The sequence below is a fragment of the Polypterus senegalus genome, chromosome 6 (assembly GCF_016835505.1).
Source record: "Polypterus senegalus isolate Bchr_013 chromosome 6, ASM1683550v1, whole genome shotgun sequence".
Lineage (NCBI taxonomy): Eukaryota > Metazoa > Chordata > Cladistia > Polypteriformes > Polypteridae > Polypterus > Polypterus senegalus.
The window spans coordinates 132,454,966-132,474,935 of NC_053159.1; the positions used below are offsets into that span (position 1 = coordinate 132,454,966).

The 19,970-nt window shown below is 43.1% G+C and overlaps 1 protein-coding gene across 1 annotated transcript in view; it reads right to left on the reverse strand.

Moving 5' to 3' along the window:
- Positions 1-19,689, reverse strand: part of LOC120531631 (alpha-2-antiplasmin-like) — a 30,464-nt gene extending 10,775 nt beyond the window's left edge. The window contains exons 1-6 of the mRNA XM_039757219.1: positions 19,561-19,689; positions 17,134-17,205; positions 4,315-4,771; positions 4,087-4,230; positions 3,585-3,773; positions 3,265-3,407 (exon numbers count right to left, since the gene is read on the reverse strand). Coding sequence (XP_039613153.1) covers positions 3,265-3,407; positions 3,585-3,773; positions 4,087-4,230; positions 4,315-4,771; positions 17,134-17,190 — 990 coding nt within the window. The 5' untranslated portion in view covers positions 17,191-17,205; positions 19,561-19,689. The remainder of the gene's footprint in view (positions 1-3,264; positions 3,408-3,584; positions 3,774-4,086; positions 4,231-4,314; positions 4,772-17,133; positions 17,206-19,560) is intronic.
- Positions 19,690-19,970: the final 281 nt, after the last annotated feature.

A 19,970-nucleotide genomic window follows, 5' to 3' on the forward strand; every position in this document is an offset into this window, starting at 1 on the left:
GCTACAGAAACTGGCTCTTGGGACGTGGAATGTCACCTCTCTGAAGGGGAAGGAGCCTGAGCTAGTGCGCGAGGTCGAGAGGTTCGGCTAGATATAGTCGGACTCACCTCGACGCACAGCTTGGACTCTGGAACCAATCTCCTTGAGAGGGGCTGGACTCTCTACCACTCTGGAGTTGCCCCGGTGAGAGGCGCCGAGCAGGTGTGGGTATACTTATTGCCCCGACTTGGAGCCTGTGCATTGGGGTTTACCCGGTGGGCGAGAGGGTGGCCTCCCTCCGCCGGGTGGGGAAGGGTCCTGACTGTTGTTTGTGCATATGCGCGAACAGCAGTTTGGAGTATCCACCCTTTTGGAGTCTCTGGAGGGTTGCTAGAGGGCATACCTTCTGGGGATTCCCTCGTTTTGCTGGGAGACTTCAATGCTCACGTGGGCAATGACAGTGAGACCTGGAAGGGCGTGATTGGGAGGAATGGCCCCGATCTGAACCCGGCGGTGTTTTGTTATTGGACTTCTGTGCTCGTCATGGATTGTCCATAACGAACACCATGTTCAAGCATAAGGGTGTTCATATGTGCACTTGGCACCAGGACACCCTAGGCCTCAGGTCGATGATCGACTTTGTGGTCGTGTGTGGACTTGCGGCCATATGTCTTGGACACTTTCGGGTGAAGAGAGGGGCGAGCTGTCAACTGATCACCACCTGGTGGTGAGTTGGCTTCGATGGTGGGGAAGATGCGGTCAGACCTGGTAGGCCCAAGCGTGTTGTGAGGGTCTGCTGGGAGCGGCTGGCAGAGTCCCCTGTCAGAAGTAGCTTCAACTCCCACCTCCGGCAGAACTTCAACCCGTCCCGAGGGAGGTGGGGACATTGAGTCGAATGGGCCATGTTCCGTGCCTCTATTGTTGAGGCGGCTGACGGAGCTGTGGCCGCAAGGTGGTGGTGCCTGTCGTGGCGGCAATCCCGAACCCGTTGGTGGACACCGGCGGTGAGGATGCCGTCAAGCTGAAGAAGGAGTCCTATAGGACTTTTTGTCCTGTGGGTCTCTGGAGGCAGCTGATAGGTACCGGCAGGCCAAGCGGAGCGGCTTCGTTGTTGCTGAGGCAAAACTTCGGGCATGGGAGGAGTTTGGAGGCCATGGAGAGCGACTTTGGACGGCCGAGGAGATTCTGGTCCACCGTCCGGCGTCTCAGGAGGGAAGCAGTGCAGTGTCAACACCGTATATGGTGGGGATGGTGCGCTGCTGACCTCGACTTCGGGGCGTTAGGGTCGGTGGGAGGAGTACTTGAAGACCTCCTCAATCCCACTAACATGCCTTCCAATGAGGAAGCAGAGCCTGGGGACTCTGAGGTGGGCTCTCCCATCTCTGGGACTGAAGTCACCGAGGTGGTCAAAAACTCCTTGGTGGCAGGGCCCGGGGTGGATGAGATCGCCCGGAGTTCCTTAAGGCTCTGGATGTTGTAGGACTGTCTTGGTTGACACGTCTCTGCAACATCGCATGGACATCGGGACAGTGCCTCTGGATTGGCAGACCGGGGTGGTGGTCCCCTCTTTAAAAGGGGACGGAGGGTGTGTTCCAACTATAGAGGGATCACACTCCTCAGCCTCCCTGGAAAAGTCTATTCGGGGTTCTGGAGAGGAGGGTCCGTCGGATAGTGAACCTCGGATTCAGGAGGAACAGTGTGGTTTTAGTCCTGGTCGCGAACAGTGGACCAGCTCTTCACCCTTAGCAGAGTCCTGGAGGGTGCATGGGAGTTTGCCCGACCGGTCTACATGTGTTTTGTGGACTTGGAAAAGGCATTCGACCGTGTCCCTCGGGAATCCTGTGGGGGTGCTCGGGAGTATGGGGTACGGACCCCTGATAAGAGCTGTTGGTCTCTGTACAACGGTGTCAGAGCTTGGTCCGCATTGCGGCAGTAAGTCGAGCCCGTTTCCAGTGAGAGTTGGACTCCGCCAGGGCTGCCCTTTGTCACCGATTCTGTTCATAACTTTTATGGACAGAATTTCTAGGCAACCAGGGTGTTGAAGGGGTCGGTTTGGTGGACTCAGGATTGGGTCACTGCTTTTGCAGATGATGTTGTCCTGTTTGCTTCATCAGGCCGTGATCTTCAGCTCTCTCTGGATCGGTTCGCAGCTGAGTGTGAAGCGGCTGGGATGAGAATCAGCACCTCCAAATCCGAGAGCATGGTCCTCAGCCGGAAAAGGGTGGAGTGCCCTCTCACGGTTGGGGGAGAGATCCTGCCCCAAGTGGAGGAGTTCAAGTATCTCGGGGTCTTGTTCACGAGTGAGGGAAGAATGGAGCGTGAGATCGACAGGCGGATCGGTGCGGCGTCCGCAGTGATGCGGGCTCTGCATCGGTCTGTCGTGGTGAAAAAGGAGCTGAGCCGTAAGGCAAAGCTCTCAATTTACCAGTCGATCTACGCTCCTACCCTCACCTATGGTCATGAGCTATGGGTAGTGACGAAAGAGCGAGATCGCGAATACAAGCGGCTGAAATGAGTTTCCTCCGCAGGGTGTCTGGGCTTTCCCTTAAAGATAGGGTGAGAAGCTCAGTCATCCGGGAGGGGCTCAGAGTAGAGCCGCTGCTCCTTCGCATCGAGAGGAGTCAGATGAGGTGGCTCGGGCATCTGATCAGGATGCCTCCTGGACGCCTCCCTGGTGAGGTGTTCCGGGCACGTCCAACGGGAGGAGGCCCGGGGAAGACCCAGGACACGCTGGAGGGACTATGTCTCCGGCTGGCCTGGGAGCATGGGATTCTCCGGAAGAGCTGGAAGAAGTGGCCGGGGAGAGGGAAGTCTGGGCCTCTCTGCTTAAGCTGCTGCCCCCGCGACCCGACCTCGGATAAGCGGAAGAGGATGGATGGATGGATGGATGGATAATCTGTGCCCCACACAAGTTTTATTAACTTCTTTTCAAAATTTTCCATGCATCTATAACTGTAGCTGCAGTTACTAGCTTTGTTTGCAATTTATTATGATGCACAATGACCACAGATCATTTATAAATGGAGAAAATAGAACAGTAATTAGAAAACTGCAAGCAAGTTTGACTTGAGCCACACCACATAAACCTTCGTCAATAAATACAAAGTTAAGATGGCACTCTCAAATCTGCAGAGGCTTTAAACAAATCCTTCATTCTTGTTTTCAAAATCTAGGGCCACAGGGACATAAGGTGCATTTGTTGTCTGAACTTGAGACCACAAAATCTTTCTCCCTGCAAACTCTGCCACAATACAATAACTTAAGGACTCATGGAAAGGTTCCCACCTGGGCATCAAGGTGTCCATCTTCAAAGTACTGCAGAGGGTATTTGGGGTCTTGCATCATGTCCACAAAAGAGCTGTGCTGGCCATCCACATAAAAAGGTTCTTTGGTAGTGAATCTGGGGTCAAATCGATTCTTCCAAAGACCTGAGACAAGTAAACACAGTGAGTGCTACGGCTGTTCAGGGTCTGCACGAATGACAGTTGATCCAAGTATAACTGAAATTCCCTCAGAATCCCAGGAAATGACACCATTTGTCATCCCAACACATCTTTGTCCCCAAGGTTGAGCTCTTTTGGATTTTAGGGTGTCAGACCACTCACCTTGGAAGTGAACTACATTAATCAGCATCATTGCAATTTCACCAGGAAGAGTGGAGAGGAAGTCCTTGATCTTCCCCTTGGTGGCAGCTTCTACCCACTTGTTGACTTCCTCCAAACTTTCCAGCAATGACGGTTCAGAATTGTAAACTTTCTTGGAGTCCTCTAAAAATTTTTGCTTCACTTGGAATTCTACAAACAAATGAGTACAACAGTCAGCAAAGCCCATTTTAGATCTCTGGAAGAAGGCGGATGTGTGACCGCATGGGACAAACTCAGTCATAAAGGGCTGATTCCAGCATGTGTGGAGGGTGAGTGTTCCCCCAACCAACATACTGCTTTTTGGTAAGATGCAAAAATACCTTAATTGTCACTGCACAATACAATGAAATATGACAGATAACAGAGTTGCCAAAATTGTAAACATCTGAGTTCACCTGAGTAGTTCAAAGGTGTTTATCCCTCAAGTCACCCAAGTGGGTATGCCACAAACAGGTCAACTCACCTTTCTGCAGGTAGATTCGAGAAGCCAGACGCAATGTGGTTTGGGTAAGATGGGCCTGAACCCTTCTGAACAAATCCTGGTAACATGGCAAGTGCTGAACATGCAGCGAGCGTATGAGCATCGCTTCTGTTTCATTTTCAGCTCCTGTGAACACAAAATGTTCATGTCAATGTGAGGTCAAGCATGGTCAGAAGGATGTGGCTGCTGAGGTCGGGCTTAAACACGTACCCAATGCTAGCTGAGACAGCCCTAATGCCATGCTCAGTGGAGACAGGATCACGTTTGGGTGCTTGTCAGTGGGCTTCAACTGTTGAAGCATCTCCAGGCCAAGTTTCATGATGGCTTCACCAAGGTAAGTGCTGTTGGGTTTTTTATCACATCGAGATCCATCTTCATTCTCTTCCGATGAACCTCCTGAGCAGTCACAGGGCCCACTGCCTGGGTTCTCTACCACCTCATCAGAGTGGGGACCAGTCATATTTTTGGAGGCATCTGAACCGACACTCATGTCTGTTTCAGGTGGTGGCTCAGCCATGGTTGTTGTAGAAACAGTTGTGGTGGGTGAAGAGGTATAGAAATACTCCCATGGATCTGCTGTGGGGCTGTGCCCAGGAGGAGCAGGAGGAGGAGGTGGTGGTTCTTCTTCATTGTCAACCTCAATGATGTTTGGCACTGTGGTCAGTGACTGTACAGAAGAAAAAAAAAAAAAGGGAAACTCGATGAGGTAGATAAGGCAAAAAGACAGACAGCAAACATTTCTGTAAGATATTCTGAGAGTTGTCATGGGTAAAACTCTGTGAGAAAGGGGACACTGCCTTAAGTGTGGACACACATCTGTCAGTGGCATGTAGATATCAAGTATGCAAGCAACATGACCAATAAGAACCCATCAATAAATTACTTAAAGTGTATATGGAGGGGCAGCTATCTCTAATGTTGTTCTTTGTGAAACAGACCACGAGCTACCACTCTTTTCTCAAATCTAACAACCATCATTGTCTTCCTCCATGGTTCATCCACCCAACCCTTTGAGAACCAGCTTAATCAGATTTTAGGACTGGAAAACTGGGGGAAAACTTGGCAGCATTGAGTGCAAGGCAGGAAACAGTGGCAGTATATTGTGGGGTGTGTATACCCACATTCACTTAGACATGGTCAGGTTTGTTCATCACAAAAGCACAGCAGAACACGCCAGCTTGATACATACAGCACCAGGATAAAGACTTAAATCTACAACTCTGGCATGGTGTGGCCACTGTGATGCCATTTATGTCTCAGAAGATTAATATAAAAAAAGGAAGAAATATAAGTAGTTAATTCAGTGACCCCCAAAGGTTCAAGGCCAGCTTGCACAGGTCCATATGTAATAACAGTTGTAAACTCTGTCAAAATACTGCAATCAAAAAGATCAATTTGTCTGTCCATTAAAGAATCCATTCTTTCAGGCCCAGGCCGGGAGTCATGTTACTGCAACATTGGGAGGAATTGAGGAATCAGTCTTATATGAGATGCTAGTTCACCACAGGGCTCATTTCATGTACACTCTCACTGTCCTATAAAGGGCATACTGTATTTAGAGTCCCCAGTTAACCTGTTCTGTACGTCTTTGGCATGTGGAAGAAGAAATGAAAATGTTAAACAGGAAAGACAGCAGTGTGGTGCATCATAAATAAATGGAGACATACATTTAGTTTCCACTTTATTTCACTACAGTGCACTTGTGGTGTACTGGCTTAGGACTTCAAACCCCTGAGGTTGTCGGTTCAAATCCTGCTGCTGACACTGTGTGACCAAGAGCTAGCCACTTGACCTGCCGGTGTTCCAATTTGGAAAACAAAAGAAAATGTAATCAAACATAAGTCAAATGTTGTAAGCCGCCTTGGATAAAGGCATCAGCCTAAGAAGTAACAATAAAAATAAACATCATCATCATCATAGGTACGCTGGTCGTCTAAACTGCCAATTATGTGCCTGCAATGGAGTATGTACAGCATGCAGACATGATCAAGTGGCTCAGATGAGTTTGTCTAAGTATGGTCAAAGTGACCATGACTGTGGAATGATTGTTGGCATCAGAGGTGGTGGTTTCAGCAGACCCAGTTAAGGTAACAGAAAGACAATAAACACTCATATGTGAGCTTCATGGTGTGAAGAAAGTAGTGTGTGAACAAAAGTGGTAGACCCTTGAAGTAGATGGCTACAGCAATACCACACCACATCAGGGTTCTATTGCCGTCTCATAAAAGCAGGAAGATAGGACTACAGTGGGCATATGACCACCAGGACTGAATGGGTGAAGATGGGGAAAAAATGTTGCCATTGATCCATCCTGCCTTTAATTAACAGTAGAGAATGTTGGTGGTAGTGTAATGGTGTGGGGGATGTTTGTTTTGAACATGTTACATCTCTCAAGACCACCTCAGTGGCACTTCAATGCCATGGACTAACAAAGCATTGGCACCGACAGTGCATTCCCTAATGGCCACCGTCTCCAATTTTTTAAATGAATACTTCTAGCAGGATAATGCGCCATTGTCACAAAACAACGATCATCTCAAGCAGTTTAAACAAATGTAACAGTAACTTTGGTGTGCTTCAATGTCCTGCACAGTCCCAGATTAAATAAGGTACATTTGGGAGGAGGCAGAGCAGGCGATTTGTAGCATAAATGGGTAGCTAAAGGAACCATATGCCGCCACCGAGTCAGCATCAAACAAAATGTTTACAGGGTCCATGCTGAAACCATACTTCTGGAGGACATACATGGGGGGGTCTTACCCTGTACTAAATAGTTATATCTAATAGACTGGCCACTGAGTGTATATTAGAGGTTTTAGACTTGATATCAAATGGACCCGAGGGTTGAAAGTTTAACTAAAACACAAACAAAAAAAAAAAAAGAATGGAAAAAAATAACAAAATCACTTATTAAACCTGTGCCTCCAAATACAGGGGGGTTGCTGTGAGCTGGAACATATGTGGGCAGGACTCGGGGCAAAGAAGGAACAAGGAAGAGCCAACTGCTTATACTTCCTCTTTTTAAATTTATTGTCATGCTCAGTTTGAATATTCAACACTCTTTTGAAATTGTTTGCCTTGTGAAGCACCATGTGACACTGCAATATGAAACAGAGAATGCATGACAATTGGGAGGTAGGGTGGCACAGTGGTAGCAATGCTGCCTTATTGATCGACCATCCTGAGTTTGAAATGCACACCTGGTACAATTTGCAGGTTACCCATTGCGTCTGCCGGGGTTTCATTATTACAACTAGCAAATGTGTAGCGTTAAATGATGTCTGCTATTTTTCAAGTTGAAGTTTTCTTCACGAACATGGCATATATTAATTTGCCACATACAAAATGTATTCTAAATAAAGCCATTTTTAAAATAAATTTTAAAACCTTGTCTCTGTTCTTGCAGCTTACAATGAGAATAAAGGGTACAAAGGTCTATAAGTGAATAATAGAGCCTTAAAATTAACTATGTCAATTTCTCAAGCCAAAAAGTGATCGAATATTAATTCACATCTTGAGATTACACACATATTGCAAAACAGCATATCTATGTTGTTTTAAGAAGGTAAAAAAGCAAAACACATAATATTGTTATGTGATTCATCCATTTTAAAAGGAGGCTAGCTGTGCTAGTCACATCATCAACTACTCTGTTCATCTTCCTCCGTGGCTCTGTTTCAGTCCCACTGAGAGATTCCTTGCCACAGCTCGAGGAACACATAGACAGAACTTGGCCAAAGGGGAGTGGATTCTCCTTGGAAAGTCATCACCAAGTATCCATTATTGAATATTGAAATGCAGATGTGAATTGATGCCTGTGTTCTGTAGACAACTAGATGGTAATACCTGAAATAGGTCCACTTATGACTGATTGTATTCTTTCACTAAAAAGATGCTTATTTCTTTCTGCCACAAAGACTGCCAAGCACTGCTAGACTGATAATGCATGTGTGCTTCAGTAAGAGAGAATATACAGAAGGCATGTACTATGTAATCAAGTGACAACTGAACAGATAGACATCCATTCATCTTCCTAATCTGCTTCATCAGGGCAGGGTCGTGGGACAACTGGCCACAAAATGAGCATCATAAACTATACCAAAACAAAAAAAATTGCTGTATGCGTACCAGGTCATTTACAAAAATCAAGGTATCCCAAGAGTCTACATCTCAAGATCAGAAGCAGTTATGGGCCTAATTGAAATCGACTACACTTAAAGATCAGCAATAACTGACATACACACTTACCTAATGAGCTCCAATGAACCAAATGTACAAATAATTTTCAGCCATGAAGTAAAAAGCTTAAAACAAAATCCAAAATTAAAGTAGATCAGCTCTTCTGGGAAAATGATGAAATGACCAAAACTCCCCCACTGATGCCCACCCCAACTAGCATCTGACATACACACATTTTTCTCTGCTGTAGGCACAATAATAATGATAATAATAACCCATTCATCTTCCAAAGTTGCTTATCCAGGGCATTGTCAGAGGGCAGCTGCAGATTATGGTAACAAGAACTGGCCGCAAGGCAGGAACACCAACAGGACAAGGTGTCACTCCATCACAGGGCAAACACAGACACATAGGCCACTTTAGCAGTGGCAGTTTCCTATTATATTATCTGAGCGCGCATCTGTCTGTTGTTACAAACCATGGCACAATAGAACCGCTGCAGTTACTGTAAACAGAATTGCAGAAGCAACGCAGGATTATAAGATGAATATACAGTGGTGTGAAAACTATTTGCCCCCTTCCTGATTTCTTATTCTTTTGCATGTTTGTCACACAAAATGTTTCTGATCATCAAACACATTTAACCATTAGTCAAATATAACACAAGTAAACACAAAATGCAGTTTTAAAATGATGGTTTTATTATTTAGGGAGAAAAAATCCAAACCTACATGGCCCTGTGTGAAAAGTAATTGCCCCTTGTTAAAAATCACCTAACTGTGGTGTATCACACCTGAGTTCAATTTCGTAGCCACCCCAGGCCTGATTACTGCCACACCTGTTTCAATCAAGAAATCACTTAAATAGGAGCTGCCTGACACAGAGAAGTAGACCAAAAGCACCTCAAAAGCTAGACATCATGCCAAGATCCAAAGAAATTCAGGAACAAATGAGAACAGAAGTCATTGAGATCTATCAGTCTGGTAAAGGTTATAAAGCTTTTTCTAAAGCTTTGGGACTCCAGCAAACCACAGTGAGAGCCATTATCCACAAATGGCAAAAACATGGAACAGTGGTGAACCTTCTCAGGTGTGGCCGGCCGACCAAACTTACCCCAAGAGCGCAGAGACGACTCATCCGAGAGGTCACAAAAGACCCCAGGACAAAGTCTAAAGAACTGCAGGCCTCACTTGCCTCAATTAAGGTCAGTGTTCACGACTCCACCATAAGAAGAGACTGGGCAAAAACGGCCTGCATGGCAGATTTCAAGGCGCAAACCACTGTTAAGCAAAAGAACATTAGGGCTCGTCTCAATTTTGCTAAGAAACATCTCAATGATTGCCAAGACTTTTGGGAAAATACCTTGTGGACTGATGAGACAAAAGTGGAACTTTTTGGAAGGCAAATGTCCCGTTACATCTGGCGTAAAAGGAACACAGCATTTCAGAAAAGAACATCATACCAACAGTAAAATATGGTGGTGGTAGTGTGATGGTCTGGGGTTGTTTTGCTGCTTCAGGACCTGGAAGGCTTGCTGTGACAGATGGAACCATGAATTCTACTGTCTACCAAAAAATCCTGAAGGAGAATGTCCGGCCATCTGTTCGTCAACTCAAGCTGAAGTGATCTTGGGTGCTGCAACAGGACAATGACCCAAAACACACCAGCAAATCCACCTCTGAATGGCTGAAGAAAAACAAAATGAAGACTTTGGAGTGGCCTAGTCAAAGTCCTGACCTGAATCCAATTGAGATGCTATGGCATGACCTTAAAAAGGCGGTTCATGCTAGAAAACCCTCAAATAAAGCTGAATTACAACAATTCTGCAAAGATGAGTGGGCCAAAATTCCTCCAGAGCGCTGTAAAGACTCATTGCAAGTTATATGCAAGCGCTTGATTGCAGTTATTGCTGCTAAGGGTGGCCCAACCAGTTATTAGGTTCAGGGGCAATTACTTTTTCACACAGGGCCATGTAGGTTTGGATTTTTTCTCCTAAATAATAAAACCATCATTTAAAACTGCATTTTGTGTTTACTTGTGTTATATTTGACTAATGGTTAAATGTGTTTGATGATCAGAAACATTTTGTGTGACAAACATGCAAAAGAATAAGAAATCAGGAAGGGGCAAATAGTTTTCACACCACTGTAAATTGTGCGGGTGGTTATAATTCCACTCATGACGGCAACCGTGAGCTGACAAGCCAAAAGAAAATGTATTCTGAACCTCAAGAAAAATAGTTCCAAGAATTGGAAATAAAACAATTATTTTTTACTTTTCTTTCATTATCACAAGGCTGCTTCATAAATGCGGAAGGCATATTTTCTTAAATCAAAATCTTTGCTGCTGTAAAGTGGACATATTAAGTTTGAAGTCTTTTTCATTCACCTATGGACTCATTGACCGTCCCCATACAGTAAGCCCCTTTGCAAGCTGCAAGAAAACACAAAACAGTTCACATTTAAATGCACATTTATGTGGCAAATTAATAGATACCATATGTGTGAAGAAATTAACCTTGAATTGAAACAAAAATGAACGTATTGTTTAAGTTAGCTGGCAACGCTCAACTGGCTGTGTTTTGTGAGTGAGTGGGACGTTTGATGGACTGGTGCCCCCCATCTAGGGTTGGATCAGACCTTCCACACAATACTGCCAGGATAAGGCCCAGTCAGCCATTACCCTAAAATGGATTACACAGCGGTTAGGCTATGATTTGCACTCCCTCCCAAAGGCCTAATCTGGAGTCAATCAGTAACCTGTCTTCAATGTTTTTGGAATCGTCACAGAAAACATGCAAATACCAAGCAGGAACTGGAAGCTCAACCAGGGTCAATGTACCCAAACCAGTGCACCCTCATGTAGCCCATGAATGATGCGGTCTTTCTCTTTAGATCCATACAGAAGGCAGCCTCCTGGACCAGGCCACAAAACACAGAAGATTAGCTCCAGGAAGCTAAATAACATTTTCAACTTTTCTACCTACACAGAGCAGTCTGGCATATGAATTTATTTAACTTTGTTCTTTCCACAGTGGGAAATGTCTCAAGGGATGACTGCAGAATCTCCTACAGGGGCAGTCCACAGTGGGAAATAACAAACAGCTAAGATGGGCTCTATGTGGCTCTCAAAAACAGGTGACTTTAACTGACCAATGGCATTCTGTGTCTGCTTTACACAACACTTCAACAGCTGCTCAATACATTCCCTTGAGCTGGCACATGTGAAGTTGTAGGAGTTCTTCTGCCTAAAAAAAAAGCTGCAGGCGTAGACGGAGTGGACATCAGGCTGGAGGGTGAAGTATCTTTGTGGAGTTTGTGCGTTGTCCCTGCATTAAAGTGGATTTCCTTGTGCTGCTTTCTACAAATGGCACATACTGTACTGGCAGGAGTTCCGATTGGCCTGGATCCATGTGTAAGAACTCGAAGGAAAGCGTCACCCATATGCTGATTGCATTTAATGAAAATAATCGGTTTCTGCATACTTAGACACATACAGAAAAAAACTAATGGAAATTTTTCTTTTTTGGTTTTTCATTGTTTCATTTTTTGTTCTTTGCTACCAGTTCCTTCCAGCATCTTTAATATTTTCATACACATTGTTATAGTGCTTTGAGTAGTGAGAAAAGTGCTATATAAATGTAAAGAAGTATTATTATTATTATGGACTTAATCATCCAGGGCCATTAGCCAAAACTGCTTCATCTTCAATGTACTCATGACTATTTTCCATGAAAAAGCAAATACGTCTTGCACAAAACAAAGAAAATGCAAATGATCAAAGCAATGTATTTTAAAATGTTTTGAGTTACATGTATGACAAAATAGACTGAAACAAGTCCCGGTTTAAAAAATCACCACGGTATAGTTAAATGTCTTTTAATATCCGCATCGATTCCAGCAGGAACTAAGCAGCTGTGAACTTCCATATGTGGATTCTGGAACTGTCAGGAAAGAAATATAGTGGAAATAAAACAAAAGGCAGGGTTAGTCTCATTTTGTCTTGTTCCTGGTGTTAGTGGGAAAGCAGCTTTGAAGACCCCATGTCAAGTTGTGCCAACAAACTACACTGCATTATATATGGGGTAGAGAATAAAATAGAAAAGTTACCTTGGCATAATGCAAAAAATAAAAAGAGTGCCATAACAATAAAAATAGTGTGGTAAATCTGTGAATAATAAAAAGCAAATGAGGTTCTTCACAAAAATAAAAAAATATATCTCATGAAAGAGAAAACTGGTGTAAAGTCACAGGCAGAGCATATACTCTGCAAAACAAACAGAGATAAGGCCCTGCCTTTTAAAGAGCCTCTTTCCTAAATGCGTTCCAATGCCTTACATGTTTGAAGGAAGCAGGCCGACATTTAACTGAGCATTACACTGGGGATTTCGTATACGGGTTTCTTGCAATGCAGTGACTTTGCCACCTGTTCTTGTGTCCTCTTTCTGCCACTCTAAGGACAGACAGGAAGGAGGTGATCTTATATCTGTGGTTTGATTAGGCACTCTAAACACGGCTCCCCAAATCCCACAACCACTTGCACTGCCTTCTGCCTTTGCTTTGCTATACGCTAACTTCATTGTTGAAAGACCCCAGAATCTCAATTGTAATACAATCCTGTGCCACACCAGAAAACATCATTAAAATCCGACAGGAATAAAATAGAGGAAGGGAGCAATCTTACCAAGTTCTTTCTTTGAGGGGAAAATAAAAACAATTATTTGGAAAATATTTTACAAAAGAAGATGCTACGTGGTACAATGAAGGAAAACACCTTTAGAGCCTCACCATTGTGCAGGGGGTCCTTTTTATTTATTCATATCTATTCATTTGTAACCAACTACTGGTGTAGTTTATTATGGTTTTGGTAAATATTCCAATTAAGCTTTTTGAGTTCAGTCAGAAACCTGAAGGAATTCCTAACAAGACAAATTACTGAATAATGGTCCCTAATCAATCAATAGATGAGAAAGATAGGCAGAAAAATCTGAATAGGTATTTGCACAACATAGCTAAACTTATAAAGAAATATATCATTCTGTAGATGTCTCTAACCAGCAGTAGCCATTTCTAATAAGCATCATTCTTCTTCTTCTCTTGGCTGTTCTAGTTAGGGGTTGTCACAGTGGATCAACTTCTTCCATATCTTTCTGTCCTCTGCATCTTGTTCTGTTACACCCATCACCTGCATGTCCTCTCACACCACATCCATATACTTTCTCTTAGGCCTTCCTCTTTTCCTCTTGCCTGGCAGCTCTATCTTTAACATCCTTTTCCCAATACACCCAGCATCTCTCCTCTGCACATGTCCAAACCAATACAATCTCGCCTCTCTGAATTTGTCTCCAAACTGTCTAAACTAAGCTGACCCTGTAATGTGCTCATTTCTAATCCTGTCCATCCTCGTCACACCCAATGCAAATCTTAGCATCTTTAACTCTGCCACTTCTAGCTCTGTCTCCTGTCTTTTCTTTAGTGACACAGTCTCCAACTCATATAACATAGCTGGTCTCACTACCATCGTGAAGATCATCCCTTTCACTCTTGCTGAAACCCTTCTGCCACAAATCACTGATGACACGCTTCTCCGCCCATTCCACCCTGCCTGCACTGTCTTTTTCACCTCTCTTCCACAATTCCTGTTACTCTGTAAAAATGATAATTCTTTGCATTTATATAGCACTTTTCTCACTACTCAAAGCGCTCAGCAATTGCAGGTTAAGGGCCTTGCTCAAGGGCCCAACAGAGCAGTCCATATTGGCATTTACAGGATTCGAACTGGCAAACTTCCGATTGCCAGTGCAATCAATACTGTTGAGCCCAAGTATTTAAACTCATCCACCTTCACCAACTCTACTCCCTGTATTCTCACCATTCCACTGACCTCTCTCTCTTTCACATACGTATTCTGTCTTGTTCCTATGGACCTTTATTCCTCTCCTCTACTTTCGAGATCATATCTCCACCTCTCCAGGGTCTCCTCAACCTGCTCCCTGCTCTTGTTAAAGATCACGTTATCCACAAACATCATAATCCGCTGGGACTCCTGTCTAATCTCGTCTATCAACCTGTCCTTTACCACTGCAAATAAGAAAAGGGCTCAGAACCGATCCCCGATGTAATCCCACCTCAACCTTAAACGTATCCACCACTCCTACTGCAGACCTCACTACTGTCTCACTTTCCTCTTACATACTTCTCTGCCACTCCCGAATTCGTCCTATAATACCACAACTCCTCTCGAGGCCCCCTGTCATACGCTTTCTCCAGGTCCACGAAGATGCAGTGCAATTCCTTCTGGCCATCTCTATACTTCTCCATCAACATTCTCGGAGCAAGCATCGTACCTGTGGTGGTCTTTCTTGGCATGAAACCATACTGCTGCTCACTAATCATCACCTCCCTTCATAACCGAGCTTCCACTACTCTGTCCCATAACTTCATGCTGTGGTTGATCAATTTAAACAATTCTAACAAGCATCATGAAATAACAGATATTCCAATTCAGATCAGTAGCCAGCATAGCTAACCAGTTAGTTACAAAGACAGATACTCATGTAGGTGTTTCTACACAGATCTGACGAGATTCCTAGCATGAATAGATAAGCATTTACTGACATCGACTATCAGCTTATCACTGATTCAAGTGGGAAAGAAGTGATTAGAAGCCGTAATTTATGCCCACAAGAACAAAACCTAATTGTTTTTTTGAAATTGAAACTTACATAAAAAAAACAGCCAATTAAGCAGGTTATGTCAAAAGTACTCACAAAGTATACTGGTCTGTTCATACAGGCAAACTAAGCAATTGTCTTGAGTGGCACTTGAACAATAACAGCTAAATGTCCCATTCTAATTGGCAGAATCTTGATGGCAGGGAACGTCATCTTACAAAGTTCCCTCTAATCATGTAAAACAGCTGAGGAATGTTTCAGTCCCACGTCAGGCTGCCCACCCCAGACTCTATGGCACTTATGCCAGTTAAGATCTGTGAGGTGAGACAACAAAGTGTAGGACATGAGGTTAGGACCACGCACTGATCCAGCGCATTGCCGCACCACCACAAATCAACTCAGGATCCAGATTAGGACCCGAGTGCAGCCATGCAATGGGTGATACCTCAGCACCACACTTGTTCAGATGGAGTGAAACAGTGCGAGTTTTGTTTATGGTGTAGCATATTAAAAAAAAAAACTGAATCTTGGTGTGAATACCAAAACGAGAGACTGTTAAAAGAGCAGCCACTCCAAAAACACAAAGACTCATTTTTAAAACACATATCCAACTCAGTTGGCAAGGATGATAATCCATCAAAATCAATTCATTAATTTGCTAATTCCACAGGAAACCTTTCTTTGCTGCAAATAACAGTGGACGTAGAAGGCTCTTTTCCCCTAGGAAAGTGATAACAGCCACATCTTAATCAAAACAGAGATTGATTAGCAGCTAACAGTACAAGGTGAGGATATTTTGAATGGCAGTATAATGACACTGGACAGGCTTAATGAACCGGTGACAATACCCAAAGAGCAACAACTGGTGCTGAAATTGGCCTGGTGTGCATACTTTTGAAATTAATGTTCTTATACTGATTTCTTTAATAATAGTATTAATAATCCTTTTCTGTCATTGGCACATTCTGTGGTCTGAATGTGGATCTCAATGCCCCAGTACAGTGACAAGAACACTGTCGCTGGTCATAAAAGATCCCCAGGCAACCTTCATAAAGAGTAAGGTGTATCCCGCTGTCCTGGCTAAATTATCCACCACAGTCTAATCATTCTGGCCCCCTAATCGCCCCATTTCCAATCTCTATCTCTCACCCCTTCACCACATAACAGCTAATGTGTGGTGAGTGTACCGGCGTAAAAATGTCTGCCGTCGCATCACCATCATCCAGTGGTGATGAGGTGGCTCTCCACTCACAATTTAAAGTGCTTTGAGTAGCGAGAAAAGTGCTATATAAATGAAAATAATAATTATTAATAATATTAAAGACTCAAAAATCTTGCTGGGCTCAAACCGACCAACAAACAAAAAATACCAAACTCGAAACTTAAGCCTGTTATAAGATGATGATGTGCTGATTAGTTTTTGAGACAAATTGTACATTGGAAAGAGGCACTCTAGAGGAACACTCAAATACCGTCATTCTGCAATTAACTACGAATTCTTCTCATCAATTGCTATTGTAACAACCTATTTTATGATCAGAAAGATCAGCATCAGACCGGTAAATAATTACTGAAATGTTATTGAATAATTTGGGCGACTTTGTTCCTAGGGCACTAAGCCTACTGACGCTCACGTCCAAACTTTTTTCCCCAGTTTATCCCCTATAGATTTGATACATAAGAAATAAAGGAGCTGCTAATCTTAAAACTGCAAGCTGCATGACCAGCACAAGTGTGCCATCGGGGGTCAGAAAGCAGATGGTATAAAAACTGAGGGAACACAAATTAAAAGTTTCAGAATTTGCGTTTATGACCATTCCTGTCCACTTTTAACACTGCAGTTTGATGTACCATCTTTTCAATTCACTCACTATTATAGGATTTGGAATAGCTAAACAAAATGTTGCCTTCAGTTTAAAATGTAGACATTAGAAAGCACTGCAATGATATCATGAGGTTACAGGCTTCATTTTTTGATGGGTACTTTACTCCCTAGTAAAGAATGGAACACAAAATGGGAAATAATGAGAACACCTGGCCTCTGTGCATCAAGAAAAAAAATACAGTAGAGAATAGCTGAGCTTTTTCCAAACATAGCGTATAATCTGAATTAATTTCCATCCTGAGGAATGGAAAGAGAGAATCAGAGAAAAAGAGATTAAGTAGAGGAGACTTACTGATATGCTTTGACGGGAAAAACACAACAGCAACAGGGTTAGAAGGTGTGCCCTCATGGCGTTACTTTATGCCTGCAAATAAATAAGATGATTACTAGAGACATGAAACGATAACAATTCAACACCCTCTCCTATTATAATTAAACTTTGATCTGTTTCCATCATACTGCTTAAAGAGAGGGCTACAATTTTGATTTGGTTTGACTGCTAGACACACCAAGCTCGATAGGGGTGATTAAACCGAAGATGACACATCTGAAGTTGCCAATAATTGCATGGAGGAAATCCCGACAAACAAAATAAGAACAGAACAGAAAGAATAAACCTAGCAATATCTGAAGTGGATAGCCACATTAATCAAGAGCCCAGATGTCATTGTCCATGGCTCCAATGTTATCTGCCCACTTTCGCTTCCTGTATATCAAGAGTTGCAATATTAAAAGTCTGCTCATTCACCCATTTTCTGTACCAGCCTATGCCAATTCAGGGTCATGGTGTTCTGAGCTTATGCCGAGAGCACTAGTGCAAGACAGGAAACAGCGTAGGGCCTGACATCTTTGCACAGCAACATACTCTCATTCAGAAGCAAACAACCAAACCTACACATCTTCGGAACTTTGAAGGTAAACCCACACAGATGCACTGAAAATGACCAGGCCTAAACTTGACTGCCGTCTCGTGAAGCTTACATGTAGCAGCACCAAACACTGTTCCACTTTTACGATTTGACAATTAAATATTATAATCAAAAATAAGTACTGAATGACACAAAGCTCATCTGGTCATTAGACAAACAAAAATATCAGCTACATAAAAGACCTTCTACTCCATTTACAATATATTATACAAACTTTTTCAGTGGGTATTGCTCCGCAATTTGGACTTTGTCCATTAAAGGGACCAATACAAAAAAAAACACAACTTTTGAATCAGGGCACTGACTACGAAGGTCCCAATACATAGAGATAATAGCATCACTGAGCAATGGCGATCCAGACCTCAGAAAGTCCTCACAGATCAGGTACGCCACTGGACGAGAGTCACCTAAAAATGGCAAAAGTAAACTTTTTGAAATGGATGCCCTGAAAAAATGTATGAAGAAGTCTCGCCCTTGAGTTCTTTTGAAAGACCACTTTTACTAGACCCAAAGCACAACATGTGTAGTGAGAATTTGTGGGTCTTTAGCTGGCCAGAATTGATGTAGATCTTGGAATGGTCATGGACCACTAGTACAGAAATTGGTGCGACTGTCTCAGACAGATTAAAAGAATGGTTACCCTTATTTAAGTAATTCATGGGATTGTATCTTGTCAGCACGGATCCAGCAGTTCATCGGTGATCCATTGTCGAACATCAAGAAGGCCCACTGAAGCCAAGTCAAAGTGAAGCTTTAAAACTTTGGTAGTTTAAAGGATCACAATGATTATCGGAGGACACTGGGACTTCATGGGGTTCAATTCAAAAAACAAAATGGATGAGGCCGTTTCAGTAAATTCAAATCAGATACCACACCTGCTATTGTGAATAGTTTGAGAATGAGATTCCCATCTACAGAACTATCCTGGACCTCAGTTCCCATAACTGACATATTTGTCACTCAGTCTGAAAGACTTCACGTAGTTTGCTAAATTAGTGGAAACATGTGGCTTCTGTACCAAATGAAAACACATAAAACAAATCACAGGTAAGCTACCCAGGAAGATCATTTCAACCGGACTCAAAAGAAAGAATGTGAAGTTTCATGTTTCAGTTATTCAGTGGGACTCATAATACAGACTCCTTGTGCTTTTGGGACATTTAGACATCAGAGCTCAGCTGAAGTAGCCAGGAAAAATACTTCAGATAGATTCAGAGCAAAATTCTGTGGACATTAGAAATTGGAACATTTTGCAGATCTGCACATCCAAAATGGACCTTGGAAATATCTCACATGGGAAGACCATTTAATCCATTAATGTCACTTGGTTAGCTAAAAACTAAATTCTTCCAGAACTTCTCACCACTGATATTACTCCATTCAGAACTCCGAGGCTTTAAGTGGACCCGGGAAAATCCATTTACTGGGGTCCACTCAGGAGTTCAATGAAATTAAATCAGGAATACAGAAAGCAATATCACCACCACCTTGTGGATGAAGGAAGTGAATGGGTTGCCGAGTAAACTAAGAAATGAGGTGTTCAGATCCTTCTGTTGTCTAGGAAAGAAAAAGCCTCAAACCTTTCTAATGACAATGACAAGGAACTAACCAAAGACAGGGCTGCCAACGTGACCCCGTTTCACAGTTTCAGCATACAGCATTTTGATGAACCCCAACGTACACGTCTTCAACATCTGTTCACCCAGCAAGCTGTGCTTGCAATGCAACCTGCGCATATTACACACACAAGAAATATTCAGTACTTTAGAAAAATAAAAATGTAGGAATACCTTTAGCACAGCGAAGCCTCCACTCTGTGTACCTGCAACTCGCCGTGAGCCAGAAGCTGCTGGATGTTATTTGTGAACTTCCAACCTACAGTACTGAGCTGCCTACTCAACTCACAGGCTGTTAATGCACAACTTCCATTGATTGCTGTTTATTTGTCATTGTTTTAGTAAACATTGACGATAACGTTAAATATTAGCTGGAGATTAAAATTCACAACACTGAAGGGGCTGATAAGTTCAATAAAAGTATAGTATTTTCTAGACCTTTAGAATTACCTGAAGCATTAAAAAAAATGGATAAAAAAAACACAAACAATACTCACTGAAATAAACAGACGATGACAGGCAGCCAAAAAGCAATGTTTAAAGCAGCACAAGAAAACCTGTAGGCATACTAAATAGACAAAGTA